Here is a 14564-nt window from a genome sequence, read left to right on the forward strand (position 1 = left end):
GTGCTATAGGAAATGAAAGTTGTCTTCATAAGTGTCATTAGAAAGTGATTTAGAATCTTGCATGCCAGCAGTTATATTTTAAAAAAAGGTCTAAGTTATCTTTGATTACATACGTTGATCAACACAAAAAAATGGTTTTCCAGGTTTTCAAGAAAAACCTAAATTCTTAAGGACACGATGTAGTCTCTTTTTCATCTGTACTGGTGTGGGAGAAATGGGTTTTTTGCTCATGGGGTACTGGTATTGTTACTGGTGAAACCATGCTCGAACCAAGTGTCCTTCCATGTCATATAACTAGGACTGTGACAAGGCCTTTAAACCAAATTGCTCGAGCTTGTGGTTGGGAGTGGAGACTAAGAAATTTAAAAGAAAAAGACCATAGTGCAGCGTAATTGTGACACAAGTATGATAGAAAGGGACAGAACATGCAAACATAAAAAGATACCAGTTAAAGAGGAATATCTTTTAACTAATAGGGGTGGATTTGAAGCAATTTTCCTTTAAGCTGCGCATGTGTGCAGCTGCTGCAAGGTTCCACTTAAAGAAATTGAGGTAACACAGAAGGTTAATTAGGGGAAGGCTGTTAATGTGTATGTAGACTTCCAAAAGATGTTTCATATGGTGCCAGACAATAGATTTGTGATGAAAGTGATATGTCATGGAATGAAAGGAACAGTAGCAACTTGGATGCAAAATTGGCTGAGGGATAGGAAAAAGAGAGGAATAGTTAATGGATATTTTAAGGGCTGGAGGAACTTTTTTTTTATTGTCAGGTTTCTCCTGGAGTCAGTATTGGGATCCTTGCTTATCCTGATATGAATAAATGCATCTTGGTGAGCAGGAGACACTTTCAAAATTTGTAGATGACACAACTTGGGAGGATTGTAAACTGAGGAGAATAGTGTAGACCTTCAAGGGTCATTAATATATTCGTGGGATAGGTAGATATTTGGCAGATAAAGTTCACTGTGGATATGTGTGAGAAACAGTGTACAACAAAGAGTACTATTGTAAATCATGTAGAAGCAGAAAAAACCTGGGTGTTTATCTACGTAAGTCATTTAAAATGACTTTAATGATTAGAAAGGGATGGTAATGAAGCATACAATATCCTTGGCTTCATAAAGAACAAAGAACAGCACAGGCACAGTCTCTTCGGCCCTCCAAGTTTGCGCCAATCCGTATCATCTATCTAAATCTGCCATCTATTTTCTAAGAATCTGTATCCCTTTGCTCCCTGCCCATTCATGTATCTGTATAGATACATCTGAAATGATGCTAACATTCCAGCCCCAACCACCTCCAATGGCAACACATTCCAGGCACCCACCACCCTCTGCGTAAAGAACTTGCCACGTATATTTCCGATAAACTTTTCCCCTCTCACTTTGAACTAGTGACCCCTAGTAATTGAGTCCTTCACTCTGGGAAAAATTTTCTTGCTCTCCACCTTGTCTGTACCTCTCCTGATTTTGTAGGCCTCTATCAAGTCCACCCTCAACCACCCTCTTTCCAATGAAAATAATCCTAATCTATTCAACTTCTCATAGCTAGCACCCTCCATGCCAGGCAACATACTGGTGAGCCTCCTCTGCACCCGTTCCAAAGCATCCACATCCTTATTGTAATGTGACAACCAAAATTATATTCCGTATTCAAAATGTGGCCAAACCAAAGTCTTATGTAATTGTAACATGACCTGTCAACTCTGGTACTCCGTACCCCATCAGATGACAAAAAGCATGCCATATGCTTACTTGACAACTCAAGTACTGGCCACGTTGCCACCTTTAAGGAAAAATGGACCTGAACACCCAGATTTCTCTGTACATCAATTTTCCCAGGTACTTTTCCATTTGCTGTATAGTTGGCTGTGGAATTGCATCTTCCAAAATACATCACCTTGCATTTGTCTGGATTGAACTCCATCTGCCCAACTCTCCAATCTATCTATATTCTGCTGTACTGTCTGACAGTCCCCTTCACTATCTGCTACTGCACCAATATTAGTGTCATCTGCAACTCCACCAATCTTAGTGTTGTCTGCAAACTTGCTAATGAGGCAAGCTACACCTTCCTCCAAATCATTTATGTATATCACAAACAACAGTGGGCCCAGCACGGATTCCTGTGAGACACCACTGGCCACAGGTCTCCATTTTGAGAAGCTCCCTTCCACTACTACTCTCTATCTCCTCTTGCCCAACCAGCTGTCTATCCATCTCGCTTGAACACCCTGGACCTCATGCAACTTCACCTTCTTCATCAGCCTACCATGGGGAACCTTATCAAACACCTTACTAAAATCCATATATATGACATCTGCATCCCTTCACTCATCCCTAATGAGGGGTCATAGAGTATGAGAGCAGTGAGGTTATGATGAAATTATTCAGAGAATGGTTAGATGTTTCTGGAGTATTGTATACAGTTCTGGGTAACATGCTATGGAAAGGATAGCAAATGTACTGGAGAGAGGGCAGAAGAGGTTGATGAGAATAGTTCCAGGAATAAGATATGCAGTTATGAAGGGAGACTGGAGAAGTTCAGACTGTTTATTTTGGAGAAGAGAAGACATGAGAAAAATGGTAGTTTTTAAAATCATAAGGGGTCTGGGCAGATTGGTAGGGAGAAACTGTATCCACTTGTAAATGGATTAGGAACCAGAAGACACAGTTTTAAACAGTTTTACATATGAAGCAAATGCAACGCGAGAAAAACATTTTCTCAGAGTAGCTATGGTATGAAGTGTACTGCCTGGAAGTATGGTGAAGATTAATTCAATTCAGGTATTTAAGAAGGCACTGGATAATTATTTAAGTATTAACAGTGTGCAGAATTATGGGGAAAAGGCAGGAAAATTGTACAGTGTTAAAATACTCAGAGACCCAGTGCAGACTTGATGGGCCTTTATTATTAATAGCTTTTATTCTGCACCACACCAATTCTGAGCCCCTTTGTGAGGAAAATGCATCAAAGTGAAATCTTGGGCCATGTGTGCAAGTGGATGAGCTTTGACAAGTTTAAACTTGTTCACTTTGTTTCTCTTTGCACAAATGTTGACAGACTTTTTGACTATCTCCACATTTTGTTTTTCACAAGTTTGACATTTTGTGGCCTTTGACTGATGGGAGATTGTTATTGAAAGTTTTTGTTTGTTCCATTCCAATTCTGTAAGTGTACCAAGAATTGTTTTAATATGTCATTTAAGTATTTGTTTCTGGTTTTTATTTAATATTGGCAAGCAGCTCCTTTGTTTTTTCACCAACATTTTTAACTTTTAATGCTTTGAGGAGTGACATTATGTAAGCTTGAATGGGATTGCTCTGGGAGCTCTTGAAAATAACTTTTTATATTGCTTCAGAGATGAATTGAGCAAGTGCCTTACATTGATGGTTTGTTCTTCAATTATTTAAAAAAAGCTGCACAAAAGCCTAAAATGGAAAAAAAAATTGAATGGAAGAGTTGGGGTGGAGAAATTTCATTTTACATACATTTTAGCATACTTTTCTAGTCTTCATCTTGGATTCTGAAATATAGAACTCATGAGCAAATACTGAAAGAAATGGAAGGGAAATTTGAAAAAAATTGAACCATAAACTACTTTTACTCATAAGTTTGCCAGTAGATTTTCATGATAAATTGTAATAACTGAATTTCAGTGACGTTTGATTAAATTAATTGTTAAGTAGTATTGACTTGAGCATCATTTCATCTTAGAATCACTTGAATAGATGTGTTTTGGTCAAGGCTAACACTGCATATACTTCATCTAAAATTTGTCATTTTTGCTTTTCCAATTCTTGTATATTTTAGACAAATGACTGAGTTTTTAATAAAATTATCTCCAGCCTCCAATGCTGTTTTCACTAATGATGACATTGGCTTTTCACTTCTCTCATACAGTGCTACAGAAGAGTGAATAAACTAAAATTAACACCAAATTTTCTGAATTGATGCCATCCATGTCTTTCCCCTTGAAATTACAGCTTTTGGTGCTCTCCTCTTCCCAATGTGAAACATCTTCACAATTTATATGCAGCAAAGATATATCTCAAAGAGGAAGAAAAATTCTAGGAAGGGGCTAAACTGGCACGGTTGACCAAGGAAGTTGATCAAGGATAATATCAAATTAAAATACAGTGTGGCAAAGAGGATGGGAAAAATTTAAAGCCAATAATTGATAACCGAAAATTAATAAGAGGAGAAAATAGACTGTGGAAATAAAATAAGGGCTTGACAGGTTATATGTGGAGAAGTTGTTTCTCCTTGTTGGAGAATCTACAACCAGAGGGCATAGAAGTCAGGTTAGAAGTTGCTCATTGAAGGCAGTCATTAGAAGGATTTTTTTGAGTGTTGTGAAGTGGTAGAGTTCTTTATTGCAGAGGAATGCTGAAGCTGGGTTGTGAAATATATTCAAGGCTGAGGGACTGATTTCTAATCAGTAAGGGAATTGAGGATTATGAAGATAAGAAAAGCAAATGGAGTTGAGGAATATCAGACTAGACATGATTTTATTGATTGGCACAGCTGAATCAATGGGCCAAAAGGCCGACTTCTGCTCCTTCATTTTATGGTCTTATTGAAAAAGTAATTTGAATATGCGGCATGATAATGATAAATCAAGGATCTGATAAGTTTTAGAGTCAATACCGTAACCCATCTACATCAATTAAGCAGATCAATATTGTTGTGACTTGAGGTGCACAATTCTGAATTTCAAATCCTTTCTCTTGTAGAAAACTGCTTTGAGTTGTGGACATACTCAGCTGTTGCATTCAGTTTGGAATGATATTCCATTATAGGTTTAGGAGCTACCCAAGAATTGTCAAACGTAACGGATGAATTTGGATCTTGTTTCACCCATTTCTTGGATGTGCCATGATGGCAAAAATGTTGTACGTCACAAAACACAACAAATATGTTTCTAACCATATTTGGCGGGTTGCTTGAATATTGCATATGTAAGAGTTGCGCATATGCTGATAAGGGAACCTGATGGATTACTTAAGAATGCTGTTTAAAATTTCCCCAAAATTGAGTGTGCTTTGCTAGGTTTGCTCAGATTTCATGATTATTTTAGCAATCTATCCATTCCTTGAAGGTATTTGCATGAGGTCACTAACCTTAAGATGTGTTTTTTTTTAAAAAGTCCAAGTTATTACAGGTGAACCTGGGAACCTGACAAGTACCCACATATCCCTCATAAGGGCCAGTCCCAAATTAACCTAGAACCCAGCTTATTGTGAACTTGGCAACATGTCTGGTTCAAAAATGAACCTAAATAAATTCCTCCGCAAGCTGCCATTCATCAATTATAGATGAACAGATAACTGTATGACGCCATGCAGGCAATGGTCATTAAATCTAACGCAACGTTTGTGTTTTGTTGTGCTGCAAAACAGCACAGATTTTATTTTGCTTCAGTCAACTATATTGTACTACTTAAATATTTAAGTGTGCTATTTATATGTTTCTACGAGACTTACTAATAACCCTTGTATTTTTTTCATTCTTATTAACTTTGCTGGGGGAAAAGATGGAGTTATGATTTTGTTTGGAGCATTCCAGTGAAGGATTAATGAAGTGGATGAGAAGTTTCAGAATGATATTGTATGGTATGAGCATTGGTGTTGTGTATGTAATTAGTTTTGAGCTTTTACCATGTAAAATAAATCTATGAATTATTAATGTACCCTTTTGGTGGACAAATTGAAAAGAAACTATTGCCCACTAGTTTCTGTGTTTTGTCTAGGTTAGTGGATAATGTGTGTCTGTGATCTGATTTCTTAGTTGATGCCTTGTTTCTTAGATTTTCAATGTTAAAATGGGAGTGTTGCTGAACAAAGAGACCTTGGAGTGCAGTTCATAGCTCCTTGAAAGTGGAGTCGCAGGTAGATAGGATAGTGAAGAAGGCGTTTGGTCAGAGTATTGAGTACAGGAGTTGGGAGGTCATGTTGCGGCTGTACAGGACATTGATCAGTCCACTGTTGGAATATTGCGTGCAATTCTGGTCTCCTTCCTATCAGAAAGATGTTGTGAAACTTGAAAGGGTTCAGAAAAGATTTACAAAGATGTTGCCAGGATTGGAGGATTTGAGCTATAGGGAGCGGCTGAACAGGCTAGAGCGTCGGAGGCTGAGGGGTGACCTTCTAGAGGTTTACAAAATTATGAGGGGCATGGATAGGATAAATAGACAAAGTCTTTTCCCTGGGGTCGGGGAGTCCATAACTAGAGGTATAGGGTGAGAGGGGAAAGATATAAAAGAGACCTAAGGGGCAACTTTTTCACGCAGAGGGTGTTACGTGTATGGAATGAGCTGCCAGAGGATGTGGTGGAGGCTGGTACAATTGCAACATTTAAGAGGCATTTGGATGGGTATATGAATAGGAAGGATTTGGAGGGATATGGGCCGGGTGCTAGCAGGTGGGACTAGATTGGGTTGGGATATCTGGTCGGCGTGGACGAGTTGGACCGAAGGGTCTGTTACATCTCTATAACTCTATGACGATATGTACTTATTTAGCTTGGAGCACACAGTCTCAATGTGAAAATACAGGCTGTTGTATTTCCATCCATCTCTCAACTGACTTAACTCCTGGTGCCAAACCTAATGCAATGAGTGTGATGCTTTACTGATCTACCTCCATCCCAAACTATTTTAAATAAAAACAAATCAATTTGTTATCAATAATATGCACATGGTATACAATTGGGAAAAAGTGAGATTATGCATTTTGTTCGGAAGAATAGAGGCATAGACTATTTTCTAAATGAGAAAAGGGTTTGGAAATATGAAGCACGGAGGGACTTGGGAGTCCTAGTTTAGGATTATATGAACGTTAGCACACAGTTGCAGTTAGCAGTTCGGAAGGCAAATGCAATGTTCACATTAATTTTAAGAGGGCTAGAATCACGAGCAGGTATGTACTGCTGAGGCTGTATAGGCTCTGATCAGATGGCATTTGGAGTATGGTGAGCAATATTGGGCCCCATATCAAAGGAAGGATGTGTTGGCATTCGAGGGGACCCAGAGGATGTTCACAAGAATGATAGGGGAATGAAGGACTTGACAGATGAGGAGTGGTTGAAGACTTGGTCTATACTTGATGGAGTTTAGAAGGATAAGGGGGAACTTATTGAAACTGACAGAATACTGAAAGGCCTGGATAGAATGGATGTGCAAAGATGTTTCCAATAGTAAAAGAGACTATGGCTTGTGGGCACAGCCTCAGAGTGAAGGGATGACCCTTTAGAACTGAGATGAGGAGGAATTTCTTCAATTAGAGCATGATGACTCTGTGGGACTTATTACTGCAGAGATCGATAGCTTCTTGATTTATAAGGGGGACAAGTGTTATGGGGAGAAGGCAAGAGAATGGTGTTGAGAAACATATTCGCCATGATTGAATGCAGAACAGACTCAATGGGCTGAATGGCTTAATTCTGCTCATAGCCTATGCTCTCACACTGCTTATATTTTATGCTCTCACAAACTTCATTTGTGGTTTGAAAATCTGTTCATATCCAATTGTTGTACATCTGTTTTGAACTGCTTCATTGGCTCCCTTCTGCCCATTCAACAGAGGAGTCCATCTTAATGTTTTGGGCATTAATCCTTTAACTGTTTTGCTTTGTATTTAGTTTCAATGATGTTTGACAATCTAATCACTTTCTGAACTGTTCATTTATAAGTTTACATGTAAGCAGGGAGTTGGATCTTAAATAGTGACACAAAATACTGAAACCTCCAGAGTGCAAGGAGCAAGCTATTTATTTCCTTAATTTATCAATGATCAACTGGAATTTCTTTAATTAGTACTGCAACTAAAATGGAAGCCTGTTTTTGTTATTACTCACTGATGGCATGCATGATTAGAAAACTTCCTCTTTTGATTTAGCCTCTTTTAGAGAATAGAAGCAGATTAATAGTAAACACAAGGAAGGCAATACCTGAATATATTCACTACTTTCTTGAAATCAAGCAAAAAACTGAGCTGGTACTTTGAAGGCTTAGTGTGTACTATTGAGAAAGAAATTTGGTGGAGAGGTTGAAATACTTAAGGTAGTAAATAGCAAAATTCAATGCCCTTTCTCTGGCTTGTGCTGATATAACTCAAGTGCTGATAAAGTTAGAATCATAGAATCCCTGCAGTGTGGAAACAGGCCATTCAGCCCAACAAATCCACACTGACCTTCCAAAGAGTATCCCACCCAGACCCATATCCTACCCTATTACTCTACATTTCCCCTGACTAATGCCCCTAACCTACACATCCCTGAACACTATGGGCAATTTAGCATGGCCAATTCACCTAATTTGTACATGTTTGGATTGCGGGAGGAAACTGGAGCACCCGGAGGAAACCCACATAGACACAGGGAGAATGTGCAAACTCCACACAGACAGTCACCTGAAACTGGAATTGAACCCGGGTTCCTAGCGTTGTAAAGCAACAGTGCTAATGCTAACTTTTTATTCTTGGATTGGAGGTAGCAAAATATTCAGTTAGCCAGCTGGTGGTTAGGGATGTAAAAGTATGATTTGGTGAGGATGGAATTGGGCTTTCTGGGATGTTCCTCATGAGTGAAGTCGAGAAGGTCATATTCGTGAATCTTGCAGAATACATATGGAATTGTAAACTCACAAGTAGCCAATGCTTCAATGCCACGTAAAAGCATTGTACACAGAATTTTTTTGTGTTTTTTTTCTATTGGTATAAGTATTTTCTCCAATTTCACGGGTTAATATCTCTCCATAGGTCAGACACCCCACTAATTTATAAAGCTGTCCCGAGTTGGTTTGTGCGAGTGGAACATATGGTGGATAAACTGCTGGAGAACAATGACAAATGCTACTGGTAATGTATTGACCAACTGAATAAAAATGAACATTGTTAAATTAAGACTCACGGCCCAATTCCTCTACCCTGCTTCAATCTGTCTCATTTTTATTAAGGTTTATTTGTCCACTAAAAGAGAACAGTAAAAGGAGATTCATAAGTGCCCTTTGTTCTACTGTTAGTGCTGTGCATTGTAGTATTTTATTAGAAATAATTCTCCTTGTTAACTTTTACAAAAATAAATTTACAGCAATATTGTTCCATCTGCAGCATTTCTAAACTTGAAGAATCTATAACTGAAGCCTTTTCTGTAAACTAATGCAATATATTCTGACATAAATAACTTCAAGTTCATAAATCAAGTGCACGATAGAAAGTGAAAGTGGAAATTATAGAGGTACCAGTCACAATTTCACAGTTTTCCTTAGATTTGAGAGTGGTCCCAGAGGGCAGTGAATTATAAATAGTATACCTTTACGTAAAAAGGATGTAAACATAAGCTCTGAAACTCCAGGTCAATCAGTGTAACTTTGGTGGTTGGGAAGGTTTCAGAAGTAATAATTCAGATCCAAGTTAATAGTCACTTGAACGATTGTGAATGCATTAAGGAAAGCTAGTCTGGATTTAAGAGCCAATCATATTTAACTAAGTTTCTTTGCCTAACTTGAGTTTTCTGATGAAGTATCAGAAAGGGCTGATGAAGGTAATGCTTTAGATATGGTGTGGATGGACTCCCAAAAAGAATATGAAAGATTGCTGCACAATAGACTTGTCTGCAAAGTTAGAGCTCATAGAATAATAGGAACAATAGAAGCATGTTTATAAAAGGTTGAGTGATGGAAAACAACATGTCATAATGAACTAATGTTCAAACAGGTGGAAGGTTTATTGTGGAATTCCCCAGTGATTGGTGGTAAGAGCCTTGCTGTTCCTGATATATAATAATGACTGTAACCTGGCAAAACTTAGCAAAATATTGTGAACCATAAGGGGAATAATGTAGAACTTATGACCAGTTGGTGGAATGGACAGACAAGTCACAGGTGAAACTTAATGCATAGAAGTATTAAATTATTAATTTTATGAAGAACACTGAGGCAAATAAAATTAAAACTATATTTGTAAATAAAGTGCATGAAGAGAAGGATGTATATATGCATAAATCACTGAAAGTGACAGAAAAGGTTGAGAGCACCTTCAGTAAAGTATATGTTACCCTTACCATTATCAATAGTGGCAAAGAGAAAAAAACAAGGAAATTACATTGAACTTGTAGAAAACACTGGTTCAGCCTGAACTGGAGCATGAGGTTCTGGGCACCTCACTGAATGTGTTAGAGTGCACAAAAAATTCACTTGTCTGTCTAATGCCAAAGAGTACCCTTAACTTTCAACCAGAAGTGTTCTGAGTGACATTTTAAGTCATTTTGTAAAAGCTATATCCAAGCATGTTGGCATTAGTCACTAACCTCTGTGAAAAATGCATTCAATTTCAATATTACTTGATTTTAAATCACACAAGAGTTTTAATAAATTCTAATTCTGTTATGATTTTAATTAAATTTTGTTTCCAGCTCCCGCTTCCATACAATTTACGTAGTGCACCTGCTAAATCTCTCGGATTTATGTTATTTGAGTTTTCCATGAGCTGAGTCAGCTTCTGCTGTCTAGAGAACCAGCTCAAACTAGTCACACAATTTACCCGACTCTATCTCTAACTAGTGTAAGTTTTGGTAGTCTTATAATTTAAACTCAAAGTCAAGTATTAGTTTGTTCATTTGAGACTTTAACCAAAAGGCAACAGGAGACAGTCTCATGCAGTAACTTTACTTGGGTTATAAATAATACATATTAAAGCAGGGCTGCAACTTTACGCAGGTTTGCTATGGCTCTTGCTTCTCGATTCAGTTTTGGGCACAGACTGACCTTGTTTCTTTCCAATGCTTCGAGGGCCTTCCATGTCTAACTGGAAGCAGGAAATCTTCAAATTTATTACGCACCTTGGTCGCCAAAATCTATTGCTCGTTAACTCTTTCGAAGCCGCAACATACAACGTGATCAACTATGTCATTGCATTCTGGTTGGCCGAGGCTAGCCAACACTTACTGCTAATTGATTTAAGAGGTCCATGATCAAACTCTAATGGGCTCTTAAGGGTGATGGGCATTTACTGATATCACCATCCACTATCTCCTGAATGGTTCCTCAGTTGTCAATTACCCATGAGTCCACCCTCTTCATTACTTTTGTTTTTGTCACATTATGATTTACTAAAATGGAGTGGACAGTTTGAAATATCCCTTATCACTTTATGTTAAAGAGAAAGGGAGGCATTTGTAGTCGGTGCCCAAAAATCGGTATCCCAAAGCTTATGTCTCATCCTCATGTTACTTTGCAAAGTTCCCATTAAATCAAATACTAAGTTATCATTGACCATTTACTTTTTACTTGGAGTAAGCTGATGTTTCTTTTTAAACTGTGTTTGAATGCTTGCAAGTAGTTCATATTACCCTTTATATTTGAGAGTGAAAGTTATAGTATCAAACCTATGTAAAGACTAATAGAGAAAATCAGAAAATAGTATCTAATGCAAATGCAAAATTTATACAGGATATAAAAAGAGAGAAATAGTGAAATATGTTTTACTCTGGAGTAATGAGCAATGAATGTCTACATAGGTATTCAAATTATACAAGATTTAGAAATAGATCATTCCATAAAACTCCCTCACTTATCACAATCCCAGATTCAGGCACTTGGTCTCATTGCATTCAGTTTCCAATTGTCACCTTTGTGGGATTTCTGCCACCTTGAAGGAGAAGGACAGCAGATGCCTAGGAAGATCCATATTGGCAAGTTCCCCTCCAAATCACTCGCTGTCCTAATATGGAATTAGATTATAGTTAAAATCCTGAAACTCCCTCCCTAATCAGTACTGTGGATGAAACTATGTGCAGTGAAGCAGAATGATTAAATAAGACAAAATAAGATGTTAATGAGGAATAAATATTAGTTTTACTACTGACTCTCATTTCCTATGAAAATGGTTGAAAATTTCCAACCAATATTGATTGGCCACAAAACAAAGCCAGGTGAAGAAACGCAAAGCTAGAAACTGTAACCTCTAACTCATTTCCTGAGGTTTTTATTTCCCTGTCTTTCTTTGTATTTACCCTTTGCTTATACTGGCTCAATACTGTCAGGTTTACTTATACTTTCCAGCTCTCTTTTGAGTTTGTATACCAATTTACTTTGACATCAAAAGCAATAAATTGCTTTAATTGCCTCCAACCTGACATATGTCTGTGTCCAGTTTGGGGCTCCTGAGAATCCCCACTTATTGAATCTACATTAAACTGAAGTTTTGAAGAAGAGTCACCAGACCTAAAATATGAACTCTGTTTTTGTGTATTTCAGATCTCCAACATCTGCAGTTCTTTATTTTATTATTGTGTGACTTGATGTTTGACAAAGTTTCTGTGAAGCACGTAGTGACGTTTTTCTATATTTAAGGTCCCATATAAATGCCAGTTGTTGTGAAGTAAGTTGGTATACAAATTTAGGGAAGAAAAAGAAACACTTGTATTTATGTAGTGCTTTTCATTGCCACTTCACAGTTCTTTTAAAGTGTTATAATACAAATTGGATCTGAAAACTATCTGTAAAAAAATCCGAGGACAAGAATATGAAGTGAATAGTAAATATAGAGTTAGGCAGGAAAATGGTCAGGATCAGATCTGTGTTTGTTTCCAATGTGAACGTTGGTAATCACAATTTTAGGTCGCCATTTTTAAAAGAAGCTCAAAAAGCACTCTGAAACTTTCTGATCTGCACCAGATCAGCCCACCAAATAAAACTTATGTAATACTTTTGAAAATATTAAGCATGGCTATCTTTCATTCTCCCCTGACAATGGCTTTCTCAAATGTTTCTTCCCTGCCATCCCTCCACACTTAATTTCAGCATTGTATGAGGGATTTGTGGATGTCTGTACCCACAAGGTAGAACAAAACATCACCTGTTCACAACTCAATGCCATCCAGGCTCTCAAAACCAATCACAACATTGTCATCAAACCAGCAGATAAAGGAGGAGCCATTGTCATTCAGAATAGAACAGATTACTGCAAGGAAGTGTACCGACAACTGAACAACCAGGAACACTACAGGCAACTATCAGCTGATCTGACCAAAGAACACACCTGAGAATTAAACACACTGATCAGAACTTTGGATCCAGTCCTTCAGAGTTCCCTACGCACCCTCATCCCATGTACTTCTCATTGTAGGCGACTTCTACTGCCTTCCAAAGGTACACAAAGCCAACACACCGGGATGTCTCATCGTGTCGGGCAGTGGGACCCTATGTGAGAATCTCTCCGGCTATGTGGAAGGCATCTTGAAACCTATTGTACAGGGGATCTCCAGCTTCTATCACGACACTACGGATTTCTTACTGAAACTCAGCACCCACGGACCAGTCAAACCAGGAACATTCCTTGTCACAATGGACGTTTCCGCACTCTACTCCAGTATCCCCCACAAGGATGGCATCGCGGCAACAGCCTCAGTACTCAACACCAACTACCAGTCTCCAAACACATCCTACAACTCATCCGCTTTATCCTCGGTCACAACGTCTTCACCATTGACAACCAGTTCTTCATCCAGTCACACGGAACAGCCATGGGAACCAAATTTGCACCCCAATATGCCAACATTTTTATGCACAGGTTCGAACAAGACTTATTCTCTCTGCAAGATCTCCAACCAGCATTGTAGACCAGGTACATTGATGACATTTTCTTCCTCTGGACCCATGGCGAGGAGTCACTGATAAAACTATACAGTGACATCAACAAGTTTAATCCCACCATCAAACTCACCATGGATTAGTCTCGACTATCTGTCTCATTCTTGGACACATGCGTCTCCATCAAGGACGGACACCTCAGCACCACACTGTACCGCAAACCCACAGACAACCTCACAATGCTACACTTCTCCAGCTTCCACCCAAAACATAGTAAATCAGCCATTCCCTATGGACAATCCCCATGCATACACCGGATCTGCTCAGATGAGGAGGAATGTGACGGACACCTGGAAGTACTCAAGGATGCCCTCACAAGAACGGGGTACAATGCTCAACTCATCGACCGCCAGTTCCGACATGCCACAGCAAGGAGCCATAATGACCTCCTCAGGAGACAGACACGTGCTGCAACTGACAGGGTACCCTTTGTTGTTCAGTACTTCCCAGGGGCTGAAAAATTACGCCATGTTCTTCGTGACCTGCAACGCATTATCACTGAGGATGAGCACCTCATCAAGACCTTCCCCACACCTCCACTACTTGCCTTGAAACAAACCTCAACAGATCATTGTTTGTAGCAAACTGCCCAGCTCTCAGGACAACTCCATACAACCCTGTCACAGTGGACACTGCAAGATGTGTCAGATTGTGGACATAGATACCACTATTACGCGTGGGAACACCTCCCACCTTGTACATGGCAGGTACTCATGTGACTCAGCCAACGTTGTCTATCTTATACGTTGCAGGTAAGGATGCCTGGAGGCATGGTACATTGGGGAAACTGAGCAAAGGTTACGACAACAGATGAATGGGCACCGCACAACAATCCACAGACAGGAGGGTTCCCTCCCAGTTGGGGAACACTTCAGTGGTCCAGGACATTCAGCCTCGGACCTTCGGGTGA

The 14564-nt window shown here is 38.9% G+C and overlaps 1 protein-coding gene across 3 annotated transcripts in view; it reads left to right on the forward strand.

The window, feature by feature from the left end:
• Nucleotides 1-14564, forward strand: part of iars1 (isoleucyl-tRNA synthetase 1) — a 206698-nt gene that overhangs the window by 76042 nt on the left and 116092 nt on the right. For all 3 annotated transcript variants that reach the window (XM_072582128.1, XM_072582130.1, XM_072582129.1), the window contains exon 13: nt 8763-8861. In XM_072582128.1, the coding sequence (XP_072438229.1) occupies nt 8763-8861 (99 nt within the window). The remainder of the gene's footprint in view (nt 1-8762; nt 8862-14564) is intronic.

Source organism: Chiloscyllium punctatum, chromosome 12 (assembly GCF_047496795.1).
Source record: "Chiloscyllium punctatum isolate Juve2018m chromosome 12, sChiPun1.3, whole genome shotgun sequence".
In the NCBI taxonomy this organism is placed as follows: domain Eukaryota; kingdom Metazoa; phylum Chordata; class Chondrichthyes; order Orectolobiformes; family Hemiscylliidae; genus Chiloscyllium; species Chiloscyllium punctatum.